Here is a 26784-nt window from a genome sequence, read left to right as displayed (position 1 = left end):
CAAGGAAGTGATCAGCATTTAAAGGTTCAGGTAGAAACAGAGTGAATATTACCTGCGGATTAGGGAAAAAAAAAACCATTAAACAGAAAGATCCTTTTGCTATACCACAGAAATTAAGAGACAACATAAAATGAGGAGTAGAAGCAAAGGTATTTAGCAAAGTGAATACTCAAGTTTTGTTCTTCCCTAAGGTAAACAAAATGGGACATAGAGTGCAAAACCAAAATAGATAATAGGAAGGAATGGTTCAGAATGGAAATGACCACATCAGAAACAAATCATGAAGACACAATGTTAGGCATACCTAAGAAAACCAGGTAATATTTACCCAAAACAGACTGAAGAAAATTATGCATGAAACGTTAAGTCCTTTTTCCAGAAGTTATGTATCTATCAAATTTGTACAACAGGGAGTGGAGAACAAAGGGATAGGGAAAGATAAGGATTCGTGAACAACCTCCATATTTACCAAGTTTAAGAAAGGCAAAATAACTGTCCAGAAACCCACAGACTTTTAGCATAAACTTACTCAACGCTAAATGTATTTTGAAGCAAAGAGCAAAGAAAGATGTATAAATCTCTGGGAAACAATAAAATCCATCAAAGGCAGAGTTAAGCTAACCCATCTGATATCTCTTCTGCAAGACTTTTTTTGGTTTGGGTTGGTTTTTTTTATAACAGAGATGGAATATAGGTAGATTTCAATGTACTGTTTGCTATTCACTCATGGGAGATAAGTAATTGAGATGGAGAAGATGGCACATAGTGTAAGATTTGGAAAGGAGCCAAGGGAACTTGACAAGGGAACTAGGAGAATAGAGTTTATTGGCTGAGTTTCTCAAGAATCATTCTTGGGTTTTGTATTATTTCATTAATGAACTGGACAGAGGAAGTAAGGCATGTGCTAATGAACACATAGAAGACAAAGTTTGACGTTTCTACCAAGATCAAGGAAAAATTAACAGACTTGAGCACGATGTGGTAAAACTTAAGAGAGAGCTAACTAATTGTCGTGGGTTTAGCCCAGCCGGTAACAAAGAACCACGCGGCCGCTCGCTCACTCCTCCCTCCCCCCTCCGGTGGGATGGGGGGAAGACGGAGGAGAGAAAAGAAGAAAAAAACCTGGAACCTCGAGGGTTGAGATAAAGGCAGTTTACTGGGACAACACATAGGAATTACAACAACAACAACGGTACTAATGAACGAGTATACAAAAAAGAGTGATGCACAGTGCAACTGCTCACCACCCGGGACCTGACACTCCGCCACTTCCCCCACCGAAAGAAAGGATCCACCCCTCGGCCCGCTCCCTATATATATACTGAGCATGTTGTCACATGGTATGGAATAGCTCCTTGGCTAGTTCAGGTCAGCTGCCCCGGCTATGCCCCCCACCTCCCAGGTTCCTGCAAAAATTAACTCTATCCCAGCTGAACCCAGGACATTATCCACCCCTTATTCTATACCATCTACATCATGCCCAGATCTTACATTTTCCAATCAACCACTACCACTCTCCTTGTCTTATATATATATAAGTATATGAACTTGTTCTTCTCCCCCCTGCACACACACACACACGCAAATGGTATTCCTTTAGCCTATGGGCTATTCCTCTAATGTGTCCATCGATTTATTTAGTCCATGACTTTGGGACTCCATCTGTTGTAACAGTTCTTCAGGATAAGAGAGATGGTGTGAGATGTTGGGTTGTTGCATGCTGCCTCTGGAACTTGTGGCTAGTACATTTGGTGCAACCCACGCCCTTGGTCTACAGGTCGAAGATGTTGATCTTGAGGAAATTGCTGGGTGTCAGTTTAAGTTCTATTGCTGTTGTACTTGGCTCAGTTTCAAAGTCCATGCTGCAGTCATTTGGGTAATTCTTACAGTAATATCTTTGATATGGCATATAGACATAATAGTTACAATGACATGCATTGGCAGGTTATTTAGCAGTTAAATATTATACAGCCCAATTCACTGGCTATTCTCTCCCAAAATCAAATCTCCCTGAGGTACACATCGAACTTCTCCATCCTTCTGCATCACCCACCAGGTGTACCCAGGTCCCTGAGCAAAAACAGCTCCTTGAATGGGTTTGCCTCTGCTTGAGGGAGGACTAACCCAGACTGCCTTTCCTAACATACTCCTCATGCGCACTACAGGGACTTTATCCCCTTCTATAGTATGTGGACGTCTTGGTTGGGCAGGGCCAGCCCAATTGGCGGATCCTCTAGTATTAACTAACCAGGTGGCTTTTGTTAAATGTGTATCCCAATGTTTGAAAGTTCCACCGCCCATCGCTTTCAATGTAGTTTTCAGCAATCCATTGCATCATTCAATTTTTCCGGAGGCCGGTGCGTGATAAGGGATGTGATATACCCACTCAATGCCATGTTCTTTGGCCCAGGTGTCTACGAGGTTGTTTCGGAAATGAGTCCCGTTGTCCAACTCGATTCTTTCTGGGGTGCCGTGTTGCCATAAAATTTTCTCTTCAAGGCCCAGGATAGTGTTCTGGGCAGTGGCATGGGACACAGGGTATGTTTCCAGCCATCCAGTGGTTGCTTCCACCATTGTAAGCACATGGCACTTGCCTTGGCGTGTTCGTGGGAGTGTGATATAGTCAATCTGCCAGGCCTCCCACTGTTTATATTTCAGCCATCACCCCCCATGCGACAGAGGTTTTTGTCGCTTGGCTTGCTTAATTGCAGCACATGTTTCACATTCGTGGATGACCTGTGCAATAGTGTCCATGGTCAAGTCCACCCCTCGATCTCGAGCCCATCTATATGTTGCATCTCTCCCGATGGCCTGAGGTATCATGGGCCCACTGAGCCATAAATAGCTCACCCCTACATTGCCAGTCCAGGTCCACCTGAGACACTTCAATCTTGGCGGCCTGATCTCCCTGCTGATTGTTTTGATGTTCTTCAGTGGCGCGACTCTTGGGTACATGAGCATCTACGTGACGTACTTTTACCACTAGCTTCTCTATCCGAACAGTGATATCTTGCCACAGTGCGGCAGCCCAAATGGGTTTACCTCTGCGTTGCCAGTTGCCCTTCTTCCATTGCTGTAGCCACCCCCATAAGGCATTTGCCACCATCCATGAGTCAGTACAGAGATAGAGCACTGGCCACTTTTCTCTTTCAGCAATGTCTAAAGCTAGCTGGATGGCTTTCACCTCTGCAGACTGGCTCGATTCACCTTCTCCTTCAGCAGTTTCTGTGACTAGTTGTGTAGGACTCCATACAGCAGCCTTCCACCTCCAATGTTTTCCCATGATGCGACAGGACCCATCAGTGAACAGGGCATATTGCCTCTCGTTTTCTGGCAGTTTATTATACAGCGGGGCCTCTTCAGCCCGTGTCACCTCCTCCTCTGGCGACATTCCAAAATCTTTGTCTTCTGGCCAGTCTGTGATCACTTCTAAAATTCCTGGGCGACTGGAGTTTCCTATGCGAGCCCGTTGTGTGATCAGTGCATTCCACTTACTCCACGTGGCATCAGTCGCGTGATGTGTAGAGGAAACTTTCCCTTTGAACATCCAGCCCAGCACTGGCAGTCGGGGTGCTAAGAAGAGCTGTGTTTCAGTACCAACCACTTCTGAAGCGGCTCGAACTCCTTCATATGCTGCCAATATCTCTATTTCAGTTGGAGTATAGCGAGCTTCGGATCCTCGATATCCCCGACTCCAAAACCCCAGGGGTCGGCCTCGGGTCTCTCCAGGTGCTTTCTGCCAAAGGCTCCAGGTAGGGCCATTCTCCCCAGCTGCAGTGTAGAGCACATTTTTAACATCTTGTCCTGTCCAGACTGGCCCAAGAGCTACTGCATGAACAATCTCCCGCTTAATTTGCTCAAAAGCTTGTCGTTGCTCAGGCCCCTATTTAAAATCGTTCTTCTTCCGGGTAACTTGGTAGAGAGGACTTACAATTTGACTGTAATTTGGAATATGCATTCTCCAAAAACCCACAACACCTAAGAAAGCCTGTGTTTCCTTTTTATTGGTCGGTGAGGACATAGCTGCTATCTTGTTGATCACGTCCGCAGGGATCTGACGACACCCATCTTGCCATTTTACTCCTAAGAACTGGATCTCCTGCGCAGGTCCCTTGACCTTACTTTCTTTTATGGCAAAACCAGCCTTCAAAAGGATTTGGATTATTTTCTTCCCTTTCTCAAAAACTTCTTCTGCTGTGTTGCCCCATACAATGATGTCATCAATATATTGCAGGTGCTCTGGAGCTTCACCTTTTTCTAGTGCAGTCTGGATCAGTCCATGGCAAATAGTGGGGCTGTGTTTCCACCCCTGGGGCAGTCGATTCCAGGTGTACTGGACGCCCCTCCAAGTGAAAGCAAACTGTGGCCTGCACTCCGCTGCCAAAGGAATGGAGAAGAATGCATTAGCAATGTCAATTGTGGCATACCACTTAGCTGCCTTTGATTCCAGTTCATATTGAAGCTCTAACATATCTGGCACAGCAGCGCTCAGCGGTGGCGTGACTTCATTCAGCCCACGATAATCTACTCTGTTAGTCTCCATTCCCCATTAGATTTCCTCACGGGCCATATGGGACTATTAAAGGGTGAGCGAGTCTTGCTGATCACTCCTTGGCTCTCCAGTTGGCCAATCAGCTTATGCATGGGGATCAGGGAGTCTCGGTTGGTGCGATACTGCCGCCGGTGCACCGTTGTGGTGGCAACTGGCACCTGTTGCTCTTCAACCTTCAGCAACCCCATAACCGAAGGGTCTTGGGAGAGACCAGGTAGGGTAGACAGCTGCTCAATCTCTTCCGTCTCCAACGCAGCTATACCAAAGGCCCAACGGTACCCTTTTGGGTCCTTGAAATACCCTCTTCTGAGATAATCTATACCAAGGATGCACGGGGCCTCTGGGCCAGTTGCAATGGGGTGTTTATGCCACTCATTCCCGGTTAGACTCATTTCAGCTTCCAATACGGTTAGCTCTTGGGATCCCCCTGTCACACCAGAGATACAGATGGGTTCTGCCTCTTTATAACTTGATGGCATTAGGGTACATTGTGCACCAGTGTCTACTAGAGCTTTATATTCCTGTGGATCTGATGTGCCAGGCCATCGAATCCACACTGTCCAGTAGACTTGGTTGTCCCTCTCCTCCACCTGGCTGGAGGCAGGGCCCCTCTAATCCTGGTTAGAATATCCGTTACTCACTTTTTGCACACGTGAATCAGAAGTCCCTTCAAGAGGATCAGAAATGAGAACGGCCCATCTACTGCGTCTGGGGGACTGCTCACGGGAAACTGGAGCAGCAGTTTTCCAAGAAGAATCCTCTTTTCTGGTTGCTTTGTCTCGCAACTCCCGTACCTGTGCATCCAAAACTGAGGTAGGTTTTCCATCCCACTTCCTCATGTCCTCTCCATGGTCACGCAGGTAAAACCACAGGTTAGCCCGTCGTGTGTACTTTCTCTCTCCTCTCTCTTGGGCAGAGGAACGCTTACTCCCAATAACTGCAATGCGGGCCTGTACAGGTGAGGAGGAGGACATATCCACTTTGAATTGCTGGAACTCTCGGGACAATTCTTCTACAGCTGAGACACAGGCCCGTAGGGAGGAAGAGAGACTTCCTTCGTATTGCCGGAGTTGGACAGCTAATTCATCCACCGTTTGTCCATAGCCTTCTTTCCAGGACATTACTGCCAATGAGTTGGCATAGGTTGGTGGTGCACTTTGTAGAAACTTCTGCCACATCGGTTGTGTGCATTGGACTTCATCTGGATCTGTGGGTGACTGCCCATTTTCTGGATCATTATAAATCACCTCCAGCACGGCTAATTCCCGCAGGTACTGGATACCTCTCTCCATGGAGGTCCACTTGCCTTGGTGACATGTAACTTCATCCCTGAAGGGGTATCTTTCCTTTACACCTAACAGAAGTCGCCTCCAGAGGCTGAGAACTTGTGTTTTTCTTCCAATCGCCTTGTCGATGCCCCCTTCCCTAGACAGAGATCCCAACTGCTTGGCTTCCTTACCCTCTAATTCCACACTACTAGCCCCGCTATCCCAGCACCGGAGCAGCCAGGTAACAATGTGCTCACCTGGGTGGTGGCTAAAATCTTTTCGCATGTCACGCAACTCACTCATGGATAGAGATCGGGTAATTATTTCAGGTTCTACCTCTTCCTCCTGTTCTCGCGATGACCCTGGTTCACTTTCATCTCTCACTAAGCGAACTGATTTCTTTGTGTGTTTCTTTTTCTGTACAGGGGCGACTGATACTGGCACAGGTTGGTTTTCTGGTTTAGCCGCAGTATCTGTCACCAGGATAGGGGTAGCCACGGTACCTGTTGTCGTGGTAGGGGCAGCCACGGTGCTTGTCATCGGGGTTGGGGTAGCCACGGTGCTTGTCGTCAGGGTTGGGGTAGCCACGGTGCATGTTGTCGTATTCTCCATCTTTTCCCCCTTTTCCCCCTGAGGATGCTGCCTAATGTCAAGCAGTGTTTGGTAGATACCAGCCAGGGCCCAGCACAGTGTAGTGAGTTGTGTGTCTCTGGGATAACCACAGCATTTTTCTTTCAATAATTCTATCACTTCATCAGGGTTCTGTAGTTGTTCGGGAGTGAACTTCCAAGTCACTGGAGGTGAGAAGTTCTCTAGATACCTTCCCACATTCTTCCACATGCCGTGCCACCCATGCATATCAAGCTTTGAGACAGATCTCTGGGTGGTACTCTTAAAGAGCCTTTTTGTAGCCCTAAACAAGACCTGGAACATAGTCAGGAGGCATAGCACTAACAGCACACTGGCTTGCACATCCCAAGGATATTCAAAATTCTCGAAAACTGTTGTAATTAGTTGGAAGGAGAAAAGGGAGGGGAATGGACAGGGGGAAGTATCCCCCCCCAACTTCCCAATGGATTGGGTGTAATTACCAATAAAATCCAACAGAAGGTGCCCAAGGTATGGAAATGATATCACTGCCTCATACAGATACCAGCTTAACCTCATGACCAGTGATGTAATCATTTCACAAGTCGACATTGCCCAGTACAGCAAAATGATAATCCCAATCACTCTCCCAGAGATGAGATACGCAACTACAGGCAATACATAGAGCATATAAGAACTTACAAAACACCACCATGTAAACAAATGAATCAACATTGTGACTAACATCTATTTATCTAGTATAAGAAATGCGTATGACAAATTTGTTTCAAACACACTCTGGCCAGATCTGTCGTTACCTCAACCCTTCGTGCCCCACGTTGGGTGCCAAAAAAGGACTGTCGTGGTTTTAGCCCAGCCGGTAACAAAGAACCACGCGGCCACTCACTCACTCCTCCCTCCCCCCTCCGGTGGGATGGGGGGAAGACGGAGGAGAGAAAAGAAAAAAAAACCTGGAACCTCGAGGGTTGAGATAAAGGCAGTTTACTGGGACAACACAAAGGAATTACAACAACAACAACGGTACTAATGAACGAGTATACAAAAAGAGTGATGCACAGTGCAACTGCTCACCACCCGGGACCCGACGCTCCGCCACTTCCCCCACTGAAAGAAAGGATCCACACCCCGGCCCGCTCCCTATATATATACTGGGCATGATGTCACATGGTATGGAATAGCTCCTTGGCTAGTTCAGGTCAGCTGCCCCGGCTATGCCCCCCACCTCCCAGGTTCCTGTAAAAATTAACTCTATCCCAGCTGAACCCAGGACACTAATGCAAAGTCAAAGGACCTCACCTAGAAACCAAATGACAATTTCTTCTATTATGGGGGGCAAAAGTGGGTAGTAAGTGAGCTGCAGGGACTGTCTTATCAGATACCAAAACAAAATAAGTAATAAATCTGTCTTCAAACATGTCAAAAGAACACAGCCTGCCAAGACACTTTGTAAGACCAGCAGATGAATAGATATAAACAGAATACAAAAGGAAAGCCATGGCAGAGAAGTTAAATGTGTTCTTTGCATTCTGTGGATGAAACTGGGGTGACCTCCCTCATGCATCTTTTCTTTCTAAGGGATTTTGTCAAGGATTTAGTTTGAAGCATTTTTGGAACAAATAAACAAAATGAAAACTAACAAAACACAAAGGTCAGACAGTATTCATCCATAGGTTCTAAAGCAACTCAAGGATGAAGTAGCTCAATTATTAACAATGGTGAATAACTTCTCACATAAAACTGCTTTGGTGCCTAACCATAGGAGGGTGGCAATTTTTAAAAATCCTCCTCCAGAGACCCAGGGAATTACAGACCAGTAAGCTTGTCATCTATGTCAGGCAAACTCTTATAAACTAGAATAAAGAATAGAATTAGTGCAGACACCTGAGTAATTATGATCTGCTTGAGAAGAATCAGCTTGGCTTTTACCAAAAAATCCTTCATTATAAACCCAATGAAGTTCATTGAAAGAGCAAATATGCATATGGATAAAGGTGATCTGGTTAATGTAATCAGTTAAGCTTTCCAGAGACTGTTGAAAATATCCCTCACCAAAGGCTTTTAAGATGACTAAGCAGTTATAGTATAAGAAGGAAGGTCCTTAATGGTAAAATAACTGGTTAAAAGAGAAGCATTAGAGAATGTTGAGTTATAACAGTGGAAATCTCCAGTGGAGTTGTGCTGTTACCTGTAGCATTCAGCATACTCATAAACTATATAGGAAAGAAGGTAAGAAGAGAGATAAGAAAGTTTGCTGATGGTACGAAGTTATTTAGACTGAGTAGTAAGGGTGAGAGAACACTGTGAAGAACTGAAGCAGAATATGTCTTATGAGCCTGAATTACTGAAATTAAGTGTAGATAAATGTAAAGTGCCACATGGGGAAAAGACTATCCTAATTTCACATAAAAATGATGAGCTCTGAGCTAACGATTACTATTCAGAAGAGAGACCTTAAGATTATAAAAGGTAGTTCCATGAAACAGCCAGCTCAATGCTCAGTAGCAGTTAAAAAGTAAATTAAATGCTGGTATAGGAGTACAGAAAATATAGTTATGCCACTGTAAACCATGGTTCATCTACAGTTTGAACATAATGTGAAGTTCTAGTCCCCTCATCTCAAGAAGGATATAAAAGAGGTAAAGAATGAAACCTCTGTATGAGAAACAACTGAATAATATGTGAGTCTTCAATCTGGAAAATAAATTACTTCCCTGGAATATGAAGAAGGTGTACAAAATCACAAAGGATGTGGAGAGAGTGTAAGAGGGATCAACTTTTCACATGATCTTCTTGGGTAAAGACATACTGAGCATCAAATGAAAGTAGGTTCAAAACAATCAAAAAGAGAGGAAACTCAGCAAATGGGCAGCAACCTGTAAAACTTATTACCACAAAAGTTGTGGGTACTAAATGCCTGGGTGGGATTAAGAATGGAAGCTGCGAAAGAACATAGGAAAAAATCCACTGAGGGTTACTAAATAGGTAATACCACATGTGACTCAAGAAATCTTTCAGCTGAAACTAATTAGAAGGTAGAAGCATTTTACACGGAAGCACCATACATATTTCCTCCATTTTTATTTTTCCCCAGGCATTTCCTTATGAACAATGTGGGAGACAAAAGAGATGGATCTTTCATCTGATTCATTATGGACATGCTTGAATTGTTCTTATTCTGTTCTATGCAGTACAGGCACACGTTATTGAGTCCCTGCTATATTGCAATAGGAAAGGCAAACTTGATCTTGATATATTTCAACTTGATGTGTTTCAAACTTTTTTTTCCTCTGGCAGAGATAAGTAAATATTAATGCCAGTGTATGAGGCACTGGAAAACTTCCCTCTTCATCGTATAGACAGTTCATCCTTATAGCCTTAAAACATGAAAACAGTATATAGAAAAAATGCTTAGATGAAGTACAGAAACAGAAAGTCTGTCTTGCCAGACAAGCACAGATGTGTTTGGTATAAATAACACAAAGAAAAAAGAAAAAACCTTATGACTACTGTTCATAAAAACATCGAATAGAGTACATGCTAGTGAAACAAAAGGAAAAAATATGATAAAAGTTGCAATGGTTATCAAATATTCATTACTAAAATTAGGATAGAGTTGGGAAAAGGTTTCTGAGCAGCAGCAGGGGTGGAATTCTGACATAAACTTCAAATAGAGTTAGCAAGGCTAAGAAATCTAACTTAGAGAGGCAGATCCTTCGTTGGTGTAGGGACTTGACAATGCAGTTGCTAACAACAGCACACAACTGGATATTATCACCTAAGAGGTCTCTAGCAGATCCCTTTCCTATGCTCATATGATTATTTTTTTTAAAAACAGAAAAATAAATTTTAAAATATTCTATAATCTCACTTTGGAGAGATTCAATAAGTTTTATGATTGGATTGTGTCAGAATGCTTCAACAAACTAGGAAATGTACTTGTCAGACTGCTAGCTGTAGCTTCAATCACAGTTACAGAAAATTAAACAGAACACTTGTCAAATATCAGGTTGCTTGATGTTTAATTCATGTGCAAACACCTACTCCAGTAGTTTTCAACATTTGATGCACTAGAAACTGTTTCCCAGAAGTGGTCTCTATTCACAAACTGAGAAAAACAGTGTGAATTTGATGCCTGAAAATGAGTTTGTTTTCCAAGGATAAAAATGTCTGACAGGCTAGAAGCCAAAACTATATATTTTTCTTGTGATTAATATGAAGTAATTTAAACAAATATTTACAATATTTCTTGTCTAAATCCAAGAAAAATGTATTCCCTTAAAAATACTTTTAACTACAACACCGTTCTCTTAAGTGAGGAGCACTTCACCTATGGTCCCTGAGCAAGTCCAAGCACAACAAAACAGAGTAGATTTCCCACTCTCCTTCCTAAGAATTCCCCATATACAAAATTTCAATGTATGTGTCAATGACAGATTAGTAGTATTAGTACTAGTAGAATTAGTCCTTTTTCCTCACTGAGATTTGCCTATGGACAGGGGTTTGTTCACAAAAAATCCAATTGTTAGTTTGGACCAAGGATGAACACCACTGTTTCCCTAAGCAGAGACAAGGAAATCTAAGAGAAATAATAATCTGGAGGAATGTTTTCACTATTATCTATTTTAAGATGCCCAGAGACAAGAGGACCACACTAGGTGGATTTCCCTTGCTTTAAAAAAATCCTAGGCTGCACAGAGAGCAGCATGAAATAAAGCAGAAAGGTGGATAAATAAGAAAAGGCAAAACTTTGCAAAGAGCAAGAAGTTTAATAGGGGAAACTAGGAAGAGGATTCAAAGTGGAATCTAGGGTTTCTTCATCAGCAAGTGTGGAAGGTGATCTTAGTAGTCACATCACAGACGAATTAGAGTGAACGCTCTGTGTTTCAGAGGTCAGATGAGTGAACCAGATTTCTGTAGTCAAAATGGAAAATCATATGTACACGTACATGTATATGTTTATGTTTATGTACTTGTATATTAACCACTAGGGTCCAGGATCAGCCTAGATGTACTCTTGTTCCCAGAGGATCATTCCCTTCTTTTCACATCCCTGACACCAGAACATGAAGCTGAGAAGGGACAACTACAGGTGAAGAGATTAATAAAACGGTTCTTTAGAAAAGAGGAAAGGAAGGTGCAACTATCTGGAAGCGAAGAGAGGTTGCTGCTGAAGGTAAAGCATATGGTTGAAGGCAAAGGAAGGTAAAAAGGAGCTGCCTCAGAGAATTATTAACAGCGAGTTTGTGGTCACTGGGGTGATATCTGCCGGTAAGGAGGAAGAAAAATCCACCAATGGTGGGCAGGAAAGCTGTCAAGCAAGGACAAATATAGCAGATGAGAAAACTGCTGTGATATCAATGGGCATAAGTAGGTATGAACAGAAGGAAATCCTTTAATGAATATGAATGGAAGCTGCATTGACACAGGTAAGAATTAACATTTTCAGTTAAAGGGAAGAGCAACAGGAAGGGCACTTCTATTGTTTAGCTGGAACACAATTCTGAAGTTGGGATATGGAAGTCTTTCATACACACACGCTATTTTAAATTTTCATATGCCTTAGACTGTAAGAGAATGTAGCAGAATTTTAAATTCTTATGCTCTTACTTTTCGTATTATTTTCCTATTCAAAATTTTGCTTCCTCTCACAGATCTGCTTTTTTAAAGGGTGAAGTTATTCCTAAATGCAATTTCTACTCTACCTGCAGCTGACATTTTCTTGACAGTGACAGGTTTTTTTACACAAGTCTAGAAGAGTAGATAGCACTTGTTTTTTCAGTTTCCCAGGTGTGTTTCTAGTTCCAGACTACACTATGCATTAAAAGGTACTTCAATATGTGAGCGGGCAACAGTCAGCAGTTTACAAGGGAAAAGAAAACCCTTTTTTCCTTACCTATTTCAGCTTTTTTCAAGGAGAGCTTTAACACTTGTACAAGTTTCAAAACCACTCCAGACAGTATGATATGAAGTAATTTTAACATGTTTCAGTACATTAGGTTTAAGGAATAATACTTACTTCTTTGCTCTAACATTGTCCAAGTCTCTTTGCTAAAATAAACCATTGGACATAAGGAAGATTTGATATTTCTGTAATAGGAAGCCATATTTCCTACTTACATCCATGTCCCTCTGTATGGTATGCAGTTACACTGGTTGTACATCCATATACATGCACTAAAATATCATTAAAAAATGCCAGAAAAGTCTGGTATTTAGAAAAAAAGAAGTATTAAAATAATGGGGAAATCCTAGATACTTTGTTTCTGAAGAACAAACATTTTATGGTTCTCTGAATACTGAATTGGAAGCTTGACAAAAAAGGAAGTTTATTGTTAAATAGTGTTCCAGTGCTTGACAGCTGATTCTAACTGTTACTTCTTTAAATTTCATGGCATTTTCTATAACTTTAAAAGTGAAGTTATGTTTCTCCACTTTTACTCAACTATATCAAGCACAGAAGCAAAAAGTTTAATTATCTTTGGTTAGGAGTTCTACGTCATAAACAACATGCATGTTTTGTCACCCACTCCATGCATTTTCTCTAGTGTTCCTGAAATAGAGTGTCTAACACATATTTCAAAACTCTATTTTTACGGTTAGTAAGATGGAGGCACCCTGTCTGTATCATGAATAATTTGTTCAGACTATAGTTTCCACTATGTTTTCTTCATTCTTCATATATGCACAACAGGCAATGGACCAGCAACCTCAATTAATATCTGTCCGTTTCTGTTTTAGTATCAGGAAGCATTCAGGCAAAGGCAAAAGGCATCTGGAATGCTCTGTAAAATTTGCCTTCACTGATTAGGAAGACTAACTCAAAAAAATTTATTGCTCTCTTGATTTGGCTAGTTTGGTCTTTCGTTTCTAACTGAGTCTTCTGAAATAGTTACTTCAGAGGATGGATTTTTGAAGAAAAATCTTGACTATGAAGAACTGATCTACCACACAACATTTTGCTTATTATCAATGAATTAAGCAAGTAGCTTCATATATAATAGTTATATCTCATTATTAATCTACTAGATAGTCCTAATCAACTGTAGACATTTTTAGAAGGAAGGATTTACGCTTTTCTCTGTTCCATTCTTTTATATACCAAAAATACATTTTGTGAAAGTCATCAAATGAATATATGCCCAGTAATTGTTCTTCAGTCATGAGATCTGATAGCTGCTTTATTGATGCAGTATTACTTTTGACTGATGAAAAAGGGACACCGTAACCATTCTATTAAACTACTCAAAACTTACTCTTGAGTAACGTATCATATATCAGAATTTAGAATTACTTTATTAGGCATTAAATTTTCAACTTAAGCTTTTATTCATTTTTACTAGAGTAACAAAAAAGAGAAAGACATTACTCCATCCTTGCCTTGAGGATTTATAACAAAAATTCAAATAATCAAAACTAATTCTCATTAGGTTATAACCTTTTGCTCTTCTCCAGTTTTTATAGGCACCTGATTTAGCAGCAGTCCTTAATAACTCCAAAAAGCACACATGAAAGTTGCACTCTGAACTTAGAAAATAAGATATTTCCACATTGATTTTAAAAATTTAAAAAACCCAACACCAAAACCTAACCATTTTCTATATAGTATTCTGTATGTCATAACAAATGATGGCATTTCATTTTAAGTGTTCAAGGCACGACAAGCAAAACATATAAAAGGTCACAGGCTGTCTAATATTGCAAACTACTGCTCAGTCTATTTCAAACTGATTGACTTTTTTCCGACTACTGTCTGCCAGTTTGTTTTCTATTCTTTGCTATTTTCTCAGCCATGTTTTACAGATTGAGGCTATGTCTCCAATGTTAACTTACTAACGAAAAGTGTACAATTTAACTAGAAGATAGTGTTTGATTTCATTCTATTCCAGAGCCCTCAAGTTGAGGGAAAAGAAGTTCATCTTTAGCTCTTTGTGCCATCTGATAATTTTGAACAGTCATTAGAAGAGCCATATCTAGTCCTCCCAGATGCCTGTTTAATACCCTCATTAAAAATGTATACAAAAATAATTTTATATGTGCATGTACTATTTCAACTTTCATGATCCCAGCATGCCTCATGAACTATTTGTATACCATCTGGCATATACAAACACCATTTCTCATTCCTAAAATGAGAACCAAGTACAGGGACAACAGCTAAATGCAACCACAACAAAAGTCACATCAGAACTTGAAGTAAGGGAAGTTGAATCACAAAGAATATCAATCAGTTAATCAACTTTTGATTTATTGTCCTCCTCTAGTGAGCAGAACCAGTGGATTTTAGATGGTGATCTTCTACATTGCATTTATGAGCAATCTGGTTCATGTGAGCCCTAAATCCCCTAAAATTCAGAAGTATTTTGGAGGTGAGACAACTGTTACGATATGTGATGGAAGTGTCCAGCCCCACAGGACTGTGACTGGTGATAGAGACCATACAAAATTTGTTTCTCCAACAGCAAGATGTTACAGAATATCCTATTGATTCCCTAAGTAGTCCAAATTAGAAAAACATTTAGCTTAAAGAACCATAAAACTTTATATGTGTTTGTTTCAGGCTACTTATCTTAGAATATCTGACAAATATCTGCCCCAGAAGAGGTAGCTGCGCACCATCATCCAGACAGCCTCAATTGAACCAGGTATGCTCTGTTATTGTCTGACAATGGTACAAAGTAAGCTAATATAGCATTGTGCCATCTTCAGGGCATTCTGTCGCAGCTGAGGGATATCTCACAGCATGAAAGAACCTTACCCATAATAATTATTAATGAGCATTTACAGGAGGGTTGAGATTTAGAGATTGTGCTTTAACCTCATAAAAACAGTTAAATAGCAACAGTATTTGTAGGGTTTCTGTCGTGATTTAGGCTGAAATAAAGTTAATTTTCTTCTTAGTAGCTGGTATAGTGCTGTGTTTTGGATTTAGGATGAGAAGAATGTTGATAACACACTGATGTTTTCAGTTGTTGCTAAGCAGTGTTTATACTAAGTCAAGGATTTTTCAGCTTCTCATACTGACCTGCCAGCTGAGGCTAGGAGTGCACAAGAATCTGGGAGGGGACACAACAAGGACAGCTGACCCAAACAAGCCAAAGGGGTATTCCACACCATATTATGTCATGCCCAGTATATAAACTGGGCAGAGCTGGCCAGGGGACACCATGGCTTGGGGATTGGCTGGGCATTGGTCAGCGGGTTGTGAGCAATTGAATTGTGCATCACTTGTTTTGTATATTCTATTATTATTATTATTATTTTCCCTTCCTTTTCTGTCCTATTAAACTGTCTTTATCTCAACCCATGAGCTTGTTTTTTTTTTCCCCAATTCTATCCACCATTCCACTGCAGGGGGGAGTGAGCAAGGGGCTGTGTGATGCTTAGTTGCTGCCTGGGGTTAAACCATGACATAGGGCTTTATAGTATTCTCCTGGCATACAAGTATTTTCACATGATTTTTGTTCCCTCATCAAATCATTAATCACTAACTCTTGTTTGTACTTCTAAGTACAAACATAGAAATATACTAAATTATTTTTTAAGGATTTCAAGTTTTGCCCTGACACTATCAGCTCTTTCTTAAGTTTTGCTTTTTCAGTAGGAAAAAAGAAAATTCTTTGACATTTACACTTTATAAGTAGTTAACTTCAAGCACCTGACATCACATTCATTCTTGACCAGCTTAACAGTTTTCTCTAAATAATTACCTTCCTGGTAGTGAACGTTCATTACTTCGTTATATTAACAATTCTGTTTCTACTACTTTCCCCTTATTTGCCAGCTTTTTTTGGTCACAACTTTGACTTGGTATTTCTAGTGTTTCATGAGTTTATATTTCAAATTCATAACTACTACTGAACGCTGTAACTTTTAGACAGTGGAACACTTTCTTTTGTCAAGATCTCTGAAACCACTTGGCTGCATTTGATATATTTTTCCTTCTGACTCTTCTGTAATTTATACTTAGCATGCGCTAATGGTTTCCAGCAATGCTGCAGTGTCATACAAGATTGTTCTTGGTTTACTTGCTTGCAGACTGATGTCTAGTGCAAGAAGTTGTTAGTTACACTGATTCAGTCAAGAGTAGATCTTGGGCAATGAAATTAACCTCCAGTACATAATAGGAAAGTTTTCCCATGAATCTAGGAAAAGGAAGCTTGGGTACAGTAGCAAAGCACAATGAGTGCTGCATGGTGCACCATCCATGCCATAATTAAGAAGGTACATTTCTCAAAGTATCTTGGGTTTCTGAAGATGCACCCCTGGTTCCCTCATAATTTAAATATTTTTCTTTTTATGCTGTAGCTGTTTCTATTTTTACTTACAGACCACCCTTCCCCCCCCCCCCCCCTCGCCCAATATTTCTAAGCCATTTGTATGTAGTTGAAAGCTTATTTCTAGGTCATGAAAACTATACAGAAAAAGATGTGTGTGTGTATATATATATATACACACACTTACACATAAACATAGATGCATATATATGTGTATAAAAGCCAGATGGATTGATTTTCTATTGGCATGTAAAGGTTTTAGTACTTTAGAGGAAGACAAGTAAACAACAGATAACTGTTTTGTCTGTTTCTCTTTAAGTGGAAATACAATAGTTTATAGACTCTAGCCATACTTGCACTCCAGCAGATTTAAATGTTTTTCTGTCATTGCATTTACAGTATAAAATGGCTGTGGAATTTAGCCTCCTTCATTCCACAAAATAATGAGGAGCGTGCCTCTTCTACTGGAGCTGTATTTCAGCTGTACATTTATTTCCTGCATCCATTTAAAGGAAAGCTACTGCCTAGAGACTGTAGTATGAATCCCAATTGCTTTGCATATAAGTTCTTATAGCTGTGGATTTTTTGGTGATGCTTCACCACATCTGAACATGCTGGAAAGGGTTTCTCTAGGGCTTGGTAGTCAATGCAAGGAAAAAGGTATTTGACTTACTATGACCCACTGACCAAGAAAAAAATCGTGATCATTGCAAATAGTTTAATTTTGCTTTTACTTCTTATTTAAAAAAATTAAAAAACACCCCCCCGCAAACCTTCCAGCTCTACCTTTTTCAATTTCATCATTTAATAAAAATTAATTTTTGAAGACAAATTTGTTTCATTTCAAAGGAACTGTATTTTAGAAACTCCCGCACCTTTCTTACTCACATTATTATCTCTCATTTTACACATAAATAAAAATGCATTGTGAAATTATTGAAACATTAAGTGTAATAGTTAAGTTCTAGGCATATGAGGTATGATCTGGAAGCCAAAATAATAACTGGAATGATACTAATGACATTCCAATTCATGAGAAGATAATACTGTCACTTGCCAAGAGAAACCACTATTCCACCCTGATTTGCTATTCCCTCTAATAAGATGTTTTGGTGTTAGGAAGTAACACAACAATAATTTAATAAATTTAATGAGCTACATAAAGTTCCACTAAATTTCTTTTTAAAAATGTTATAATAATGTAAGAGCATAGAGATAGCTCATGAGAAAACTCATTTCGGCATTAGGAGCAGCTAAATTTAACTTGGTAACTTATTGGGAAAAAGGCCTCTCTGTTCCATTTGTGTTATTTTTTCTAGTGTCTTCTCTGCTAGAGCATTTGAACCTCATGTGACTGCAATTATTGACTATTTGAAACATCATTAAAAGGTGTCTTAGAGCTTGTATAAAGGATTTTACACAAAATTTATTCTTCATCTGGTCAGTTATGCTAAGAAAGAAATTGCTCGTGCTCAGAAAAGGGTCAGAGACATTTGCTACACATGTGTAAGTTCAACACCCTAACTTCTACTGTACACTGTAAACAATAACACACACTGATAAACATACTTAAGCATATAGGTTAAAAAATACACTCATTTAATTCTGCTTTCCAGAGAAAATGAGACTTTTAGGATTATATCACAATCCCTCTTTTTGCCTGTTCTTTTTCCCTCCTTTTAGTGTCTCCCAACAACCTCAGGGCAAATTCACCACTGCTGACCACATTTGGCAGAAGGCTAGAGGTTTCAGTGTTACACTTGAATACCTTTGGAGGAATTAAAGTTTAGTAAATGACACTTTGTGAGTGAAGTACAGGGATTCAAATGTAGCCTGAACTTAGGTATTAATTATTTTGTTAAATCTGCATGTTGGTCAGTCAAGATGGGCATAGGTAGTGATACCTACCTCACTGCTGATAGCATTAGGGAGATAGGTGGCCAGGGAGGACAGTATGGGAAAGGGTGACTTAGGGCGAGTGAAGGTCACAGGGAAGAGAGAACACAGGCATAGGACAAAAATCTGTAGAAAAACTAGTGTTCAGCTGCTTCAAGGGACAAAGGAAAAAAAAAAAAGGCTTGTTTTATGAAAGAGTGTTGTACTGGGTTTGTATGGCAAGGTTTTGGTAGCAGGGGGGCTACAGGGGTGGCTTCTGTGAGAAGCTGCTAGAACCTTCCCCCATGTCCAACAGAGCCAACACCAGCTGGCTCTGAGACAGACCCGCTGCTGGCCAAGGCCAGGCCCATCAGTGACAGTGGTAGCACTGCTAGGATAACAGATTTAAGAAGGGGGGAAAAGCTGCTGCACAACAGCAGCTGAAGAGAGAGAATACATGAGAGAAACAACCCTGCAGACACCAGTTTCAGTGAAGAAGGAGAGGGAGGAGATGCTCCAGGCACCAGAGCAGAGATTCCCCTGCAGCCCGTGGTGAAGACCATGGTGAGGCAGGCTGTCTCCCTGCAGTCCATGGAGGTCCATGGTGGAGCAGATATCCACCTGCAGCCCACGGAGGACCCCATGCCGGAGCAGGTGGATGCCCGAAGGAGACTGTGACCCTGTGGGAAGCCTGTGCTGGAGCAGGCTCCTGGCAGGACCTGAGGATCTGTGGAGAGAGGAGCCCACACTGGAGCAGGTTTTCTGGCAGGACTTGTGACCCCGTGGGGGACCCACGCTGGAGCAGTGTGCTCCCGAAGGACTGCACGCCGTGGAAGTGACCCACGCTGGAGCAGTTCATGAAGAACTGCAGCCCGTAGGAAGGACCCACGCTGGATAAGTTTGTGGAGGACTGTGTCCCATGGGAGGGACCCCACGCTGGAGCAGGGGAAGAGTAAGGAGTCTTGCTGCTGAGGAGGAAGGAGCAGCAGAGACAAGGTGTGGCAAGCAGACCCCAACCCCCTTTCCCTACCCCCCTGTGCTGCTGAGGGGGGCGTAGGTAGAGAAAATTGGGAGTGGAGTTGAGCCTAGGAAGAAGGGAGTGGTGGGGGAAAGGTGTTTTAAGATTTGGTTTTCTTTCTCATTACCCTACTCTGATTTGATTAGTAATAAATTAAATTCATTTTCCCCAAGTCGAGTCTGTGTTGTCCATGACAGTAATTGGTGAGTGAAGTCTGCCTGTCCTTATCTCAACCCATGAGCCCTTCATTACATTTTCTCTCCCCTGTCCAGCTGAGGGGGAAGTGATAGAACGGCTTTGGTGGGCACCTGGCGTCCAGCCAGGGTCAACCCACCACAAGTGCTTTTCAATTCATACTTAAAAAGAGGCTGATCTAGCAATGTATTTGTAGTTTTTCTGGCTTCATTTCAGTTGGGATCTTTACATCCAGGCAGCTATGTCAAACAGAGCAAAACCATATCACGTGTCTGTGTGAGAAATCACCAAAAATGCCTTCTAATACTTTCATTTAAATGTGTGGCTACCCTTGATGATAGCAGTTGGATGCAGCTATAAAGCAAGTAAAAGGAAGCACCAATAAACCACTTCAGCTCTCCGATTTGCATCTATCTTACATGAGGTACTCTGTACAATTAGGCACAGATGTGGGCTAGAGTGCAAAGTTTTCCCTGTCATGAAGAGGGGGAGACCATGTTATGTACAAGCGATTAAGTCTTATGCTAGCTTGTTATTTTGGGCACCTTAAGGAGGTGATCTTGGTACTGTCACATGTCAGTAGACCTTTTTTTCCCCCCATGTTGTATTTAAGAAGGAAGATATATTGGAAAATACAGTTTCAAGTTTTTACAGTTTAATTTTTAAGTCACATTTAAAAAAAGATCTTTTAATTAAGATGCAAGATCCTTATAAAGCAAAAAATTGCTTTAAATTCCTACATTTCTTTGGGTGCATAAACTTAAAGCTCCTTGAAATACCAGGGTTAAATAGAAGTGATTATGTATTGAAACTACTGGAAAAAACTGCAATTGTGTTCCATTTAGAAATATATCCTGAAAAAGGTCCCTTTTTTCCCAGTATCAAACAGTTGCTTCCCATCTGGATGTAATTAGGAGGATGGAACAGTATCTGATGCTACTTATAAAGATAAACAAATAGGAAGCAGGAAGAAGCAAGAGCAAAGATGTTCCCATAGAGGTTAATGAAGCAACTCAGGAGACTGCCAGGATAGACATAGTCTTGCTGTGGATGGTGGACTGCACAGGCACTATGACTGCTTTTCTCTTATGTGACAAGGAGCACAAAGGGCACAAGGCAGTATTAATTGCCACAGTCTCTTAGCTTTTACACTATGGGACACATGTCAGAGAAAGGCATGAAGTAGATTCCCTACAAAAGAGGCTCAAAGAGTGTGATAACCTTGGAAAGCAGAGCAGCAAATAGGGACTTGAGAGAAGTCCCTGAGAAAAATATAGAGATTAGGAGCACCTCTTCACTATCCTTAAAAACAAACAAACAAAATATACCCCCCCCCAAAAAAACCAAACCCCAAAACCAAAAACCAAAAAACAAGAGAGTGTTGAACTCAAAACTGTTAAAGTTCCCTTTGACAAGATGTAGCTGCCACAAGAGGAACGAATACCAAGACCATAAAAAGGAGTAAGTAGGTTTGCAAACTTAGTAAGACAAAGATCCAGCTCACATACATTCATACAAACATATACATGTTCAAGTGCATATATATATTAATAAATACAATTTAATATAGAAATAATCTGTAATTTAAAGAAAGGAACAATTAATTTACTTTCCAAAAGTAATGTCATGGGTTTTTTTGTAGCTACATTATAACAACAGACCTATAGTTTTTAAGTCCTATGAATGTAGCAAAAGGTTTTGTTTCAGACCAGCTAAAGTATGTTTTCAATTTGTTTTCCCTACTTGTTTTAGAAATACAAAACCCTCCACATGTACAAATATTAGAGCACAGTACAGCTCCACCTTTCATGTTAGTTATATTTGGTATTATTTGGAAGTAATAAGCACGCATAAGTACTTCTTAAATACTACCAAGGTTTAAATAAATTATTCATAAAACATTTGCCACTCTTAAAGTAAAAAAGACTTAGTTTCAATAAGCAAGTAATTACTATCGTGACGTAGATCGTTCCATAAGCTAGAAAAGTTTCTGGGGGAGAAAAAAGAAGAGAGAAAAAAAACCTGATTTTTTCCCATCTAACGCTGCTACTTCTTTGACCTCTCCTGAGCCCTGATAATTATTGTATAATTCACCTTTGACTGTGAACAAATACAATGTGTTTTATCATCTTACTGGGGCAAAAGCATATTATCCCATTCCTTTGCAAATACAAAGTAGAAGTAAATACACATATTTTTTTTAATTTTGTATTAGCACCACTGAAAAATTAACCTTCTTGCTCTTTTTTCCTGGAATGTGTTGTACTTCATAACATGTATTGTCTGTTACGTCCCATCTGTTTGTCTTTCATTTAATTTACTTTATGTATCTGTTTTCATTTCTCATTCCCATCTTTGTTTTACCACTGAACAAAGGGGAGTTGTAAGACAATGACATTGTTTCTTAAGTATGGAATTTCAGCCATATAGCTCTCCCTAGAGGTCTCACTTCTGATCTAAAGTTTGCTTTCTACATTTATCAACATTTATCCCCTTTTAAATTATTATTAATAAAATTTCAATTATTATTATTTTAATTTTAATCTTACAGAATCATAGGATAATTTTGTTTGGAAGGGACCTACAGAAATCATCTAGTCAAAACTTTGGCTCTAAGGAGATCCAACTAGATCAAGCTGCTTACAGCTGCATCCAGGCTGTGTCCAGTCAGCATGTCCCAGGATGGACAAGCTGCAACCTCTCTGGGCAACCTGCTGCAGTGTTTTGATGACCCTCACAGTGGCAAAGTCTTTTTGTGCATTTAAATCAGAACTTTCTGTGTTCCAACATGTATTCATTGCCTTTTGTATACATAGGACTTGTATTCATTGTTCTATCTCAGTGCACCTGAAAGAAGAGTCTTCCTCCATCTTCTCTGCACCCTCGCTTTAGGTAGTCACAGACAGCAATAAGATCACCCTTTAGCTTTCTCTTCATAGAATGAACAAACTCAGTTCTCTCAGCCTCTCCTCATACACTGTGTGCTGCAGCCCCATGACCATCTTGTTGGCTCTCCATTGTCCTTCTGGTACTGGGGATCCCAAAACTGAATACAGCACTTCACATGTGGTCTTGCAAATGTTGAGCACAGGGGAAAGATCACTTCCCTGGCCTGCTGGCTACATTCCTGTTAGTATTGCCCAGGATGTAGTTAGCTGTACTGCTGTCACAAGCGCACACGGCCAACTCTTGTCCAGCTTGATGTCCGGTACATTTTTCTGCAAAGTTGCTTTCTATCCAGTCAGTCTCCAGCCTGTAGTAGTGCATGGGGTTATTCCACCCCAGGTGCAGGACTCTTCATATGTGTTTGTTGAATATTATGAGGTTTTTTGTTAGGCCATTTCTCCAGCCTGTTGAAACCCCCCTGAACAGCAGGTCTGCCCCTGCCCTTCAGAACATCAGATGCTCCGCTACAATTCATCTGTGAAGTTGCTGGGTGAACACCATCCATTCATCCATGTTAAATAGTATTGGCTCCTTACTGGTCCCCAAGAGATACCACTGGTAACCAGTCACCAGCTGAAATTTGTACCACAAAGATCACAACACTTTGAGCCCCGTGGTCTAAACAATTTTGCACTCACCTTACATTTCTAGCTATGTACAGCTATTCTGTACCTGAATCATTTGGCTACAAGGATACTGAGACAGACTGTTTCAGGAACCTTTTGTTAAGTCAAGGATGCGACAATCACTGACCTCCCTTTGTTCACCCTCTCATATTTGGCAAAATAAGATTTGAAGAACTAAGAATATATGAGTGCTGGTGGATGTCCTCTCTTTGTCCAAAAGAAATATAACTGAATCAAAAGACTTGGTAACAGGTGACATATTATTCATGTCATCAGGTGCAACCTATCAAATACGATTCTTCTGATGTTAAAGAAAACAAGCTGTTTCTGAGAAATTCAATGAAATTTTACTGCTGGATGGATATGACCCCCCCAAATAAGTTTCCCATAACAAAAAGTGCATTTTTTTCCAATTGCTACATGCAGATATGCAAGGAAAAACTCACTCAATTTTGTTGTATAGTTTGACAGGATACTAAAGGTTGCCAACCATCATAGACTTTGTTACTAATCATAGTCAAAATGCTGTACTTGTGAATTAACAAGAAGTATAGAACAAGTCGTAGTGTTCCAGATGGACATTTTTCATTCACGCAAAACTCTCAAGTTGGAGACACAGATTTAAGACTTCAGAATATGAATTCATTTCTAACAGGGATCCAGAATATCAAAATCTGTCCCATCAAAAATGTCCAGTTTCACTCTCTTCTTACTAGAGGTCCTTGAAAAATTTCTTTTCTTTACGTTAGTTGTTGCAGCTTCCTTCCAAAAAGTTTCGTTTCAGTTTGTACTATGTTTACCTTCATTACTTTCCTCCCTCTGTGTTGCAAGTTTAATTTTCTCCAATTTCTTCTAGTTTAATTTCAACTGTGATGATTAGTGACTGCATCTGCACTTGCAAGATACAGACAATCCCATTTTTAGCACACTCTCTCTCTCTCTCACACACTCTCTCTCCTCCCCACCCTCACTCCCCCATTCCTATGGTGGAATAAGGCCCCTACGTCATGAAACAGACCTTCAGTTCACATTTGTCATTTATTTAACATTTTGTTTCCAACCTTTCATTTTATTTATTTTTATGCTCATGAGACCAAAAGGGAATCAGCTGAAGTTTCATTCTCATTGGTTTGCTTCCAAGATCCTTGAATTGTCCTATAATCTTTTAATTCTACACAAAACTGTGTCATTTCTTTCAAACCATACCATCAGCAGTGGAGACTTGTCTGAAGACTTCAGAATCCTACTTAATATTTTGTAGTTTTGCTCCATGGAAACTACCACTTTCAGTCCTATTGACATATCATTCACTGAATTTATGTCTACTCCTAAAAATAGTCACCAGTAAGGGAAACAGCATGCTATCCTAGTCTAATTGCAGTTTCTGTCTTGATTGACCTTGATGATCTTCATAATACTAGAAAGCTATCAAATATATATCCTGTAGCTTTCTGTTACAGAAAGTATTACCAGCAGGTCAGGGGAGGTGATCCCTCCCCTCTGCTCAGCACTGGTGAGGCCACACCTGGAGTCCTGTGTCCAGTGCTGGGCTCCCCATTACAAGAGAGAGATGGAATTACTGGAGAGAGTCCAGCAAAGGGCCACTAAGATGATGAAGGGACTGGAGCATCTCTCCTGTCAGGAAAGGCTGAGAGAGCTGGGACTGTTCAGCCTGGAGAAGAGAAGGCTCAGGGGGCATCTTATTAATGTATATAAATACCTGAAGGGAGGATGTAGAGTCTCTCTCCTTGAAGATATTTCAAAGCTGTCTGGACATAGTTCTGGACAACTGGCTGTATGTAGCCCTGCTTGAGCAGGGGGGTGGACCAGATGACCTCCAGAGGTCCCTTCCAACCTCAACCCTTGCGTGGTTCTGTCATTTTTTTTGTGAAAAAAAATTTTTGTCAACTGACCTCTTGACTATCAGTAATGACTTAGTAATTACCATGAGATTTAATGTCTTCTACTTCTCTTTGCCCTTTTAAGTCCCAAACACAAGTTTGTTTCTCTGATTTCTGTTGTCTATGGTTCTGACAGTTTCTATTCTTACCTTTGTAGCATTCATATGAATAATTTTAGTTCAGTTTGTCTAAGGTTTTTTTGCTTCTCTTCTTCAAGTGCTGCACAGTGCTGAAATTTATGATTCCAGCCCATATAACTAGAACATTGATTATCAACTTGTATTCCCCACATCAAAAATTTCAATATATCATTGAAGTACACTATCAGCGTTTAAGTCCAAACTTTTGTTTGATACAGCAGCATGCCTCTGGTATGCTGTTAGCATTACTCACATTATAGCAATACATTTATGCTAAGGCAGTAATTTATTACCAGCAGACTTTTATAAAAGGCATTCATGTAATGTATGATCACTTTACTTCCTGTCATTTACACTGAGTCTAAATATGCAAATCACTAAAGCTGCCTAGGAAATGAGGAGGTATCATTGTACTGAATATTTATCATTTTACTGTGAATATCAGCACCTGACTTAAAATAAATACTTGGGTTTGTTTTCTAAGTACCTTTTAAATAATCTCTTCTGCAGTGGATGCTGTACTTTCTCAGAGTAATTCTGCCCAAATTGCTAGGTTTGTTCAGCTGGTATTCATTAGGAAACTATGTGTCATCGTCCCGCTCCCCCCCCCCCCCCATTTTACAATCAAAATTCATGTCTAACATTGGAGATATGTCCTGTGCTTAAAGTTTTCTCAACTCTCTGCTGTACCTTTCTATTCATGCTGAGATACTAAAAAAAAGGGGGGAGGACCAAAGCAAAAACCAAATAACGTTTAATTCTGAAGGCTTCCAAGTGACTCAATGTTTTAAGGACCGAAAAAGCATCCTGATGAAAATTTTTCTGGATCAGTTTAATAACCGCTCTCCATTTATAGGTTTCAGCAACTCAAGCATGATAAACACATTTGAAAAGCAACTTGCAGAAGGTCTTTTACCTGCTTCTAAGTTGTCTGAGCTGGGTAGTGAGAAACCCGGTAGCATTTTATATTCTGTAACTCATTAAAGTTTTCAAATTTGTACACCAGAATTACCCTCTAAATAAATAGTCACGACTTAAAATTGCAAGACCTAATGGCAAAAGATGTGCAACTGTTACCATCTCATGACCTTAGTTGGCATTAGGGTAAGAATGTGCCTCTGAAATGTAGGTCATGCATAATTAAGGAAATTTCTTTGTATAAGCATTATTTATAGCTACCACAGGGCTTATTTTTCCAATCATCAATCCGAAGTAATATATACTCTTATTGAAGTAATGGTCCATTTCACTGGGGCCAAGACTTCACCCAAGATCTCTAGATTGCTCTTTCCTAATCCTGCAGTTTACTGTCAATCCCTTTGACCAATCTTACTTTTGAAAAGTTTGCATTTAATTGAAAAAGCAAAAGAAAACAATTAA

The 26784-nt window shown here is 40.4% G+C and overlaps 2 protein-coding genes across 2 annotated transcripts in view; both read right to left on the bottom strand.

Annotated features, from left to right (window-relative positions):
• CNTNAP2 (contactin associated protein 2) overlaps nucleotides 1-26784 on the bottom strand; it is a 1269587-nt gene that overhangs the window by 747225 nt on the left and 495578 nt on the right. The window lies entirely within an intron of this gene.
• Nucleotides 4087-6360, bottom strand: LOC142028567 (uncharacterized). Its single transcript, XM_075022408.1, has 3 exons — nucleotides 6324-6360; nucleotides 5194-6077; nucleotides 4087-4377 (listed from the first exon to the last, which is right to left on the bottom strand). The coding sequence occupies exons 1-3, from the start codon at nucleotides 6358-6360 to the stop codon at nucleotides 4273-4275; spliced, it is 1026 nt and encodes a 341-aa protein (XP_074878509.1). The 3' UTR covers nucleotides 4087-4272.

This window comes from Buteo buteo, chromosome 2 (assembly GCF_964188355.1).
Source record: "Buteo buteo chromosome 2, bButBut1.hap1.1, whole genome shotgun sequence".
NCBI classification, from domain to species: domain Eukaryota; kingdom Metazoa; phylum Chordata; class Aves; order Accipitriformes; family Accipitridae; genus Buteo; species Buteo buteo.
The sequence above is the reverse complement of the archived record's forward strand: the minus strand, read 5'-3'. Positions and strand labels throughout refer to the sequence as shown.

What these genes read in the sequence shown, in the direction of transcription:
- LOC142028567 (XM_075022408.1), bottom strand. Translation starts at nt 6,360, where the DNA reads ATGACAAGCACCGTGGCTGCCCCTACCACGACAACAG. An exon ending in TGCCCCTACCACGACAACAG is followed by an intron (nt 6,078 to 6,323) that starts GTACCGTGGCTA and finishes GCCACCACCCAG; the next exon opens with GTGAGCACATTGTTACCTGG. An exon ending in CTGATTCACGTGTGCAAAAA is followed by an intron (nt 4,378 to 5,193) that starts GTGAGTAACGGA and finishes TTCCTTTGGCAG; the next exon opens with CGGAGTGCAGGCCACAGTTT.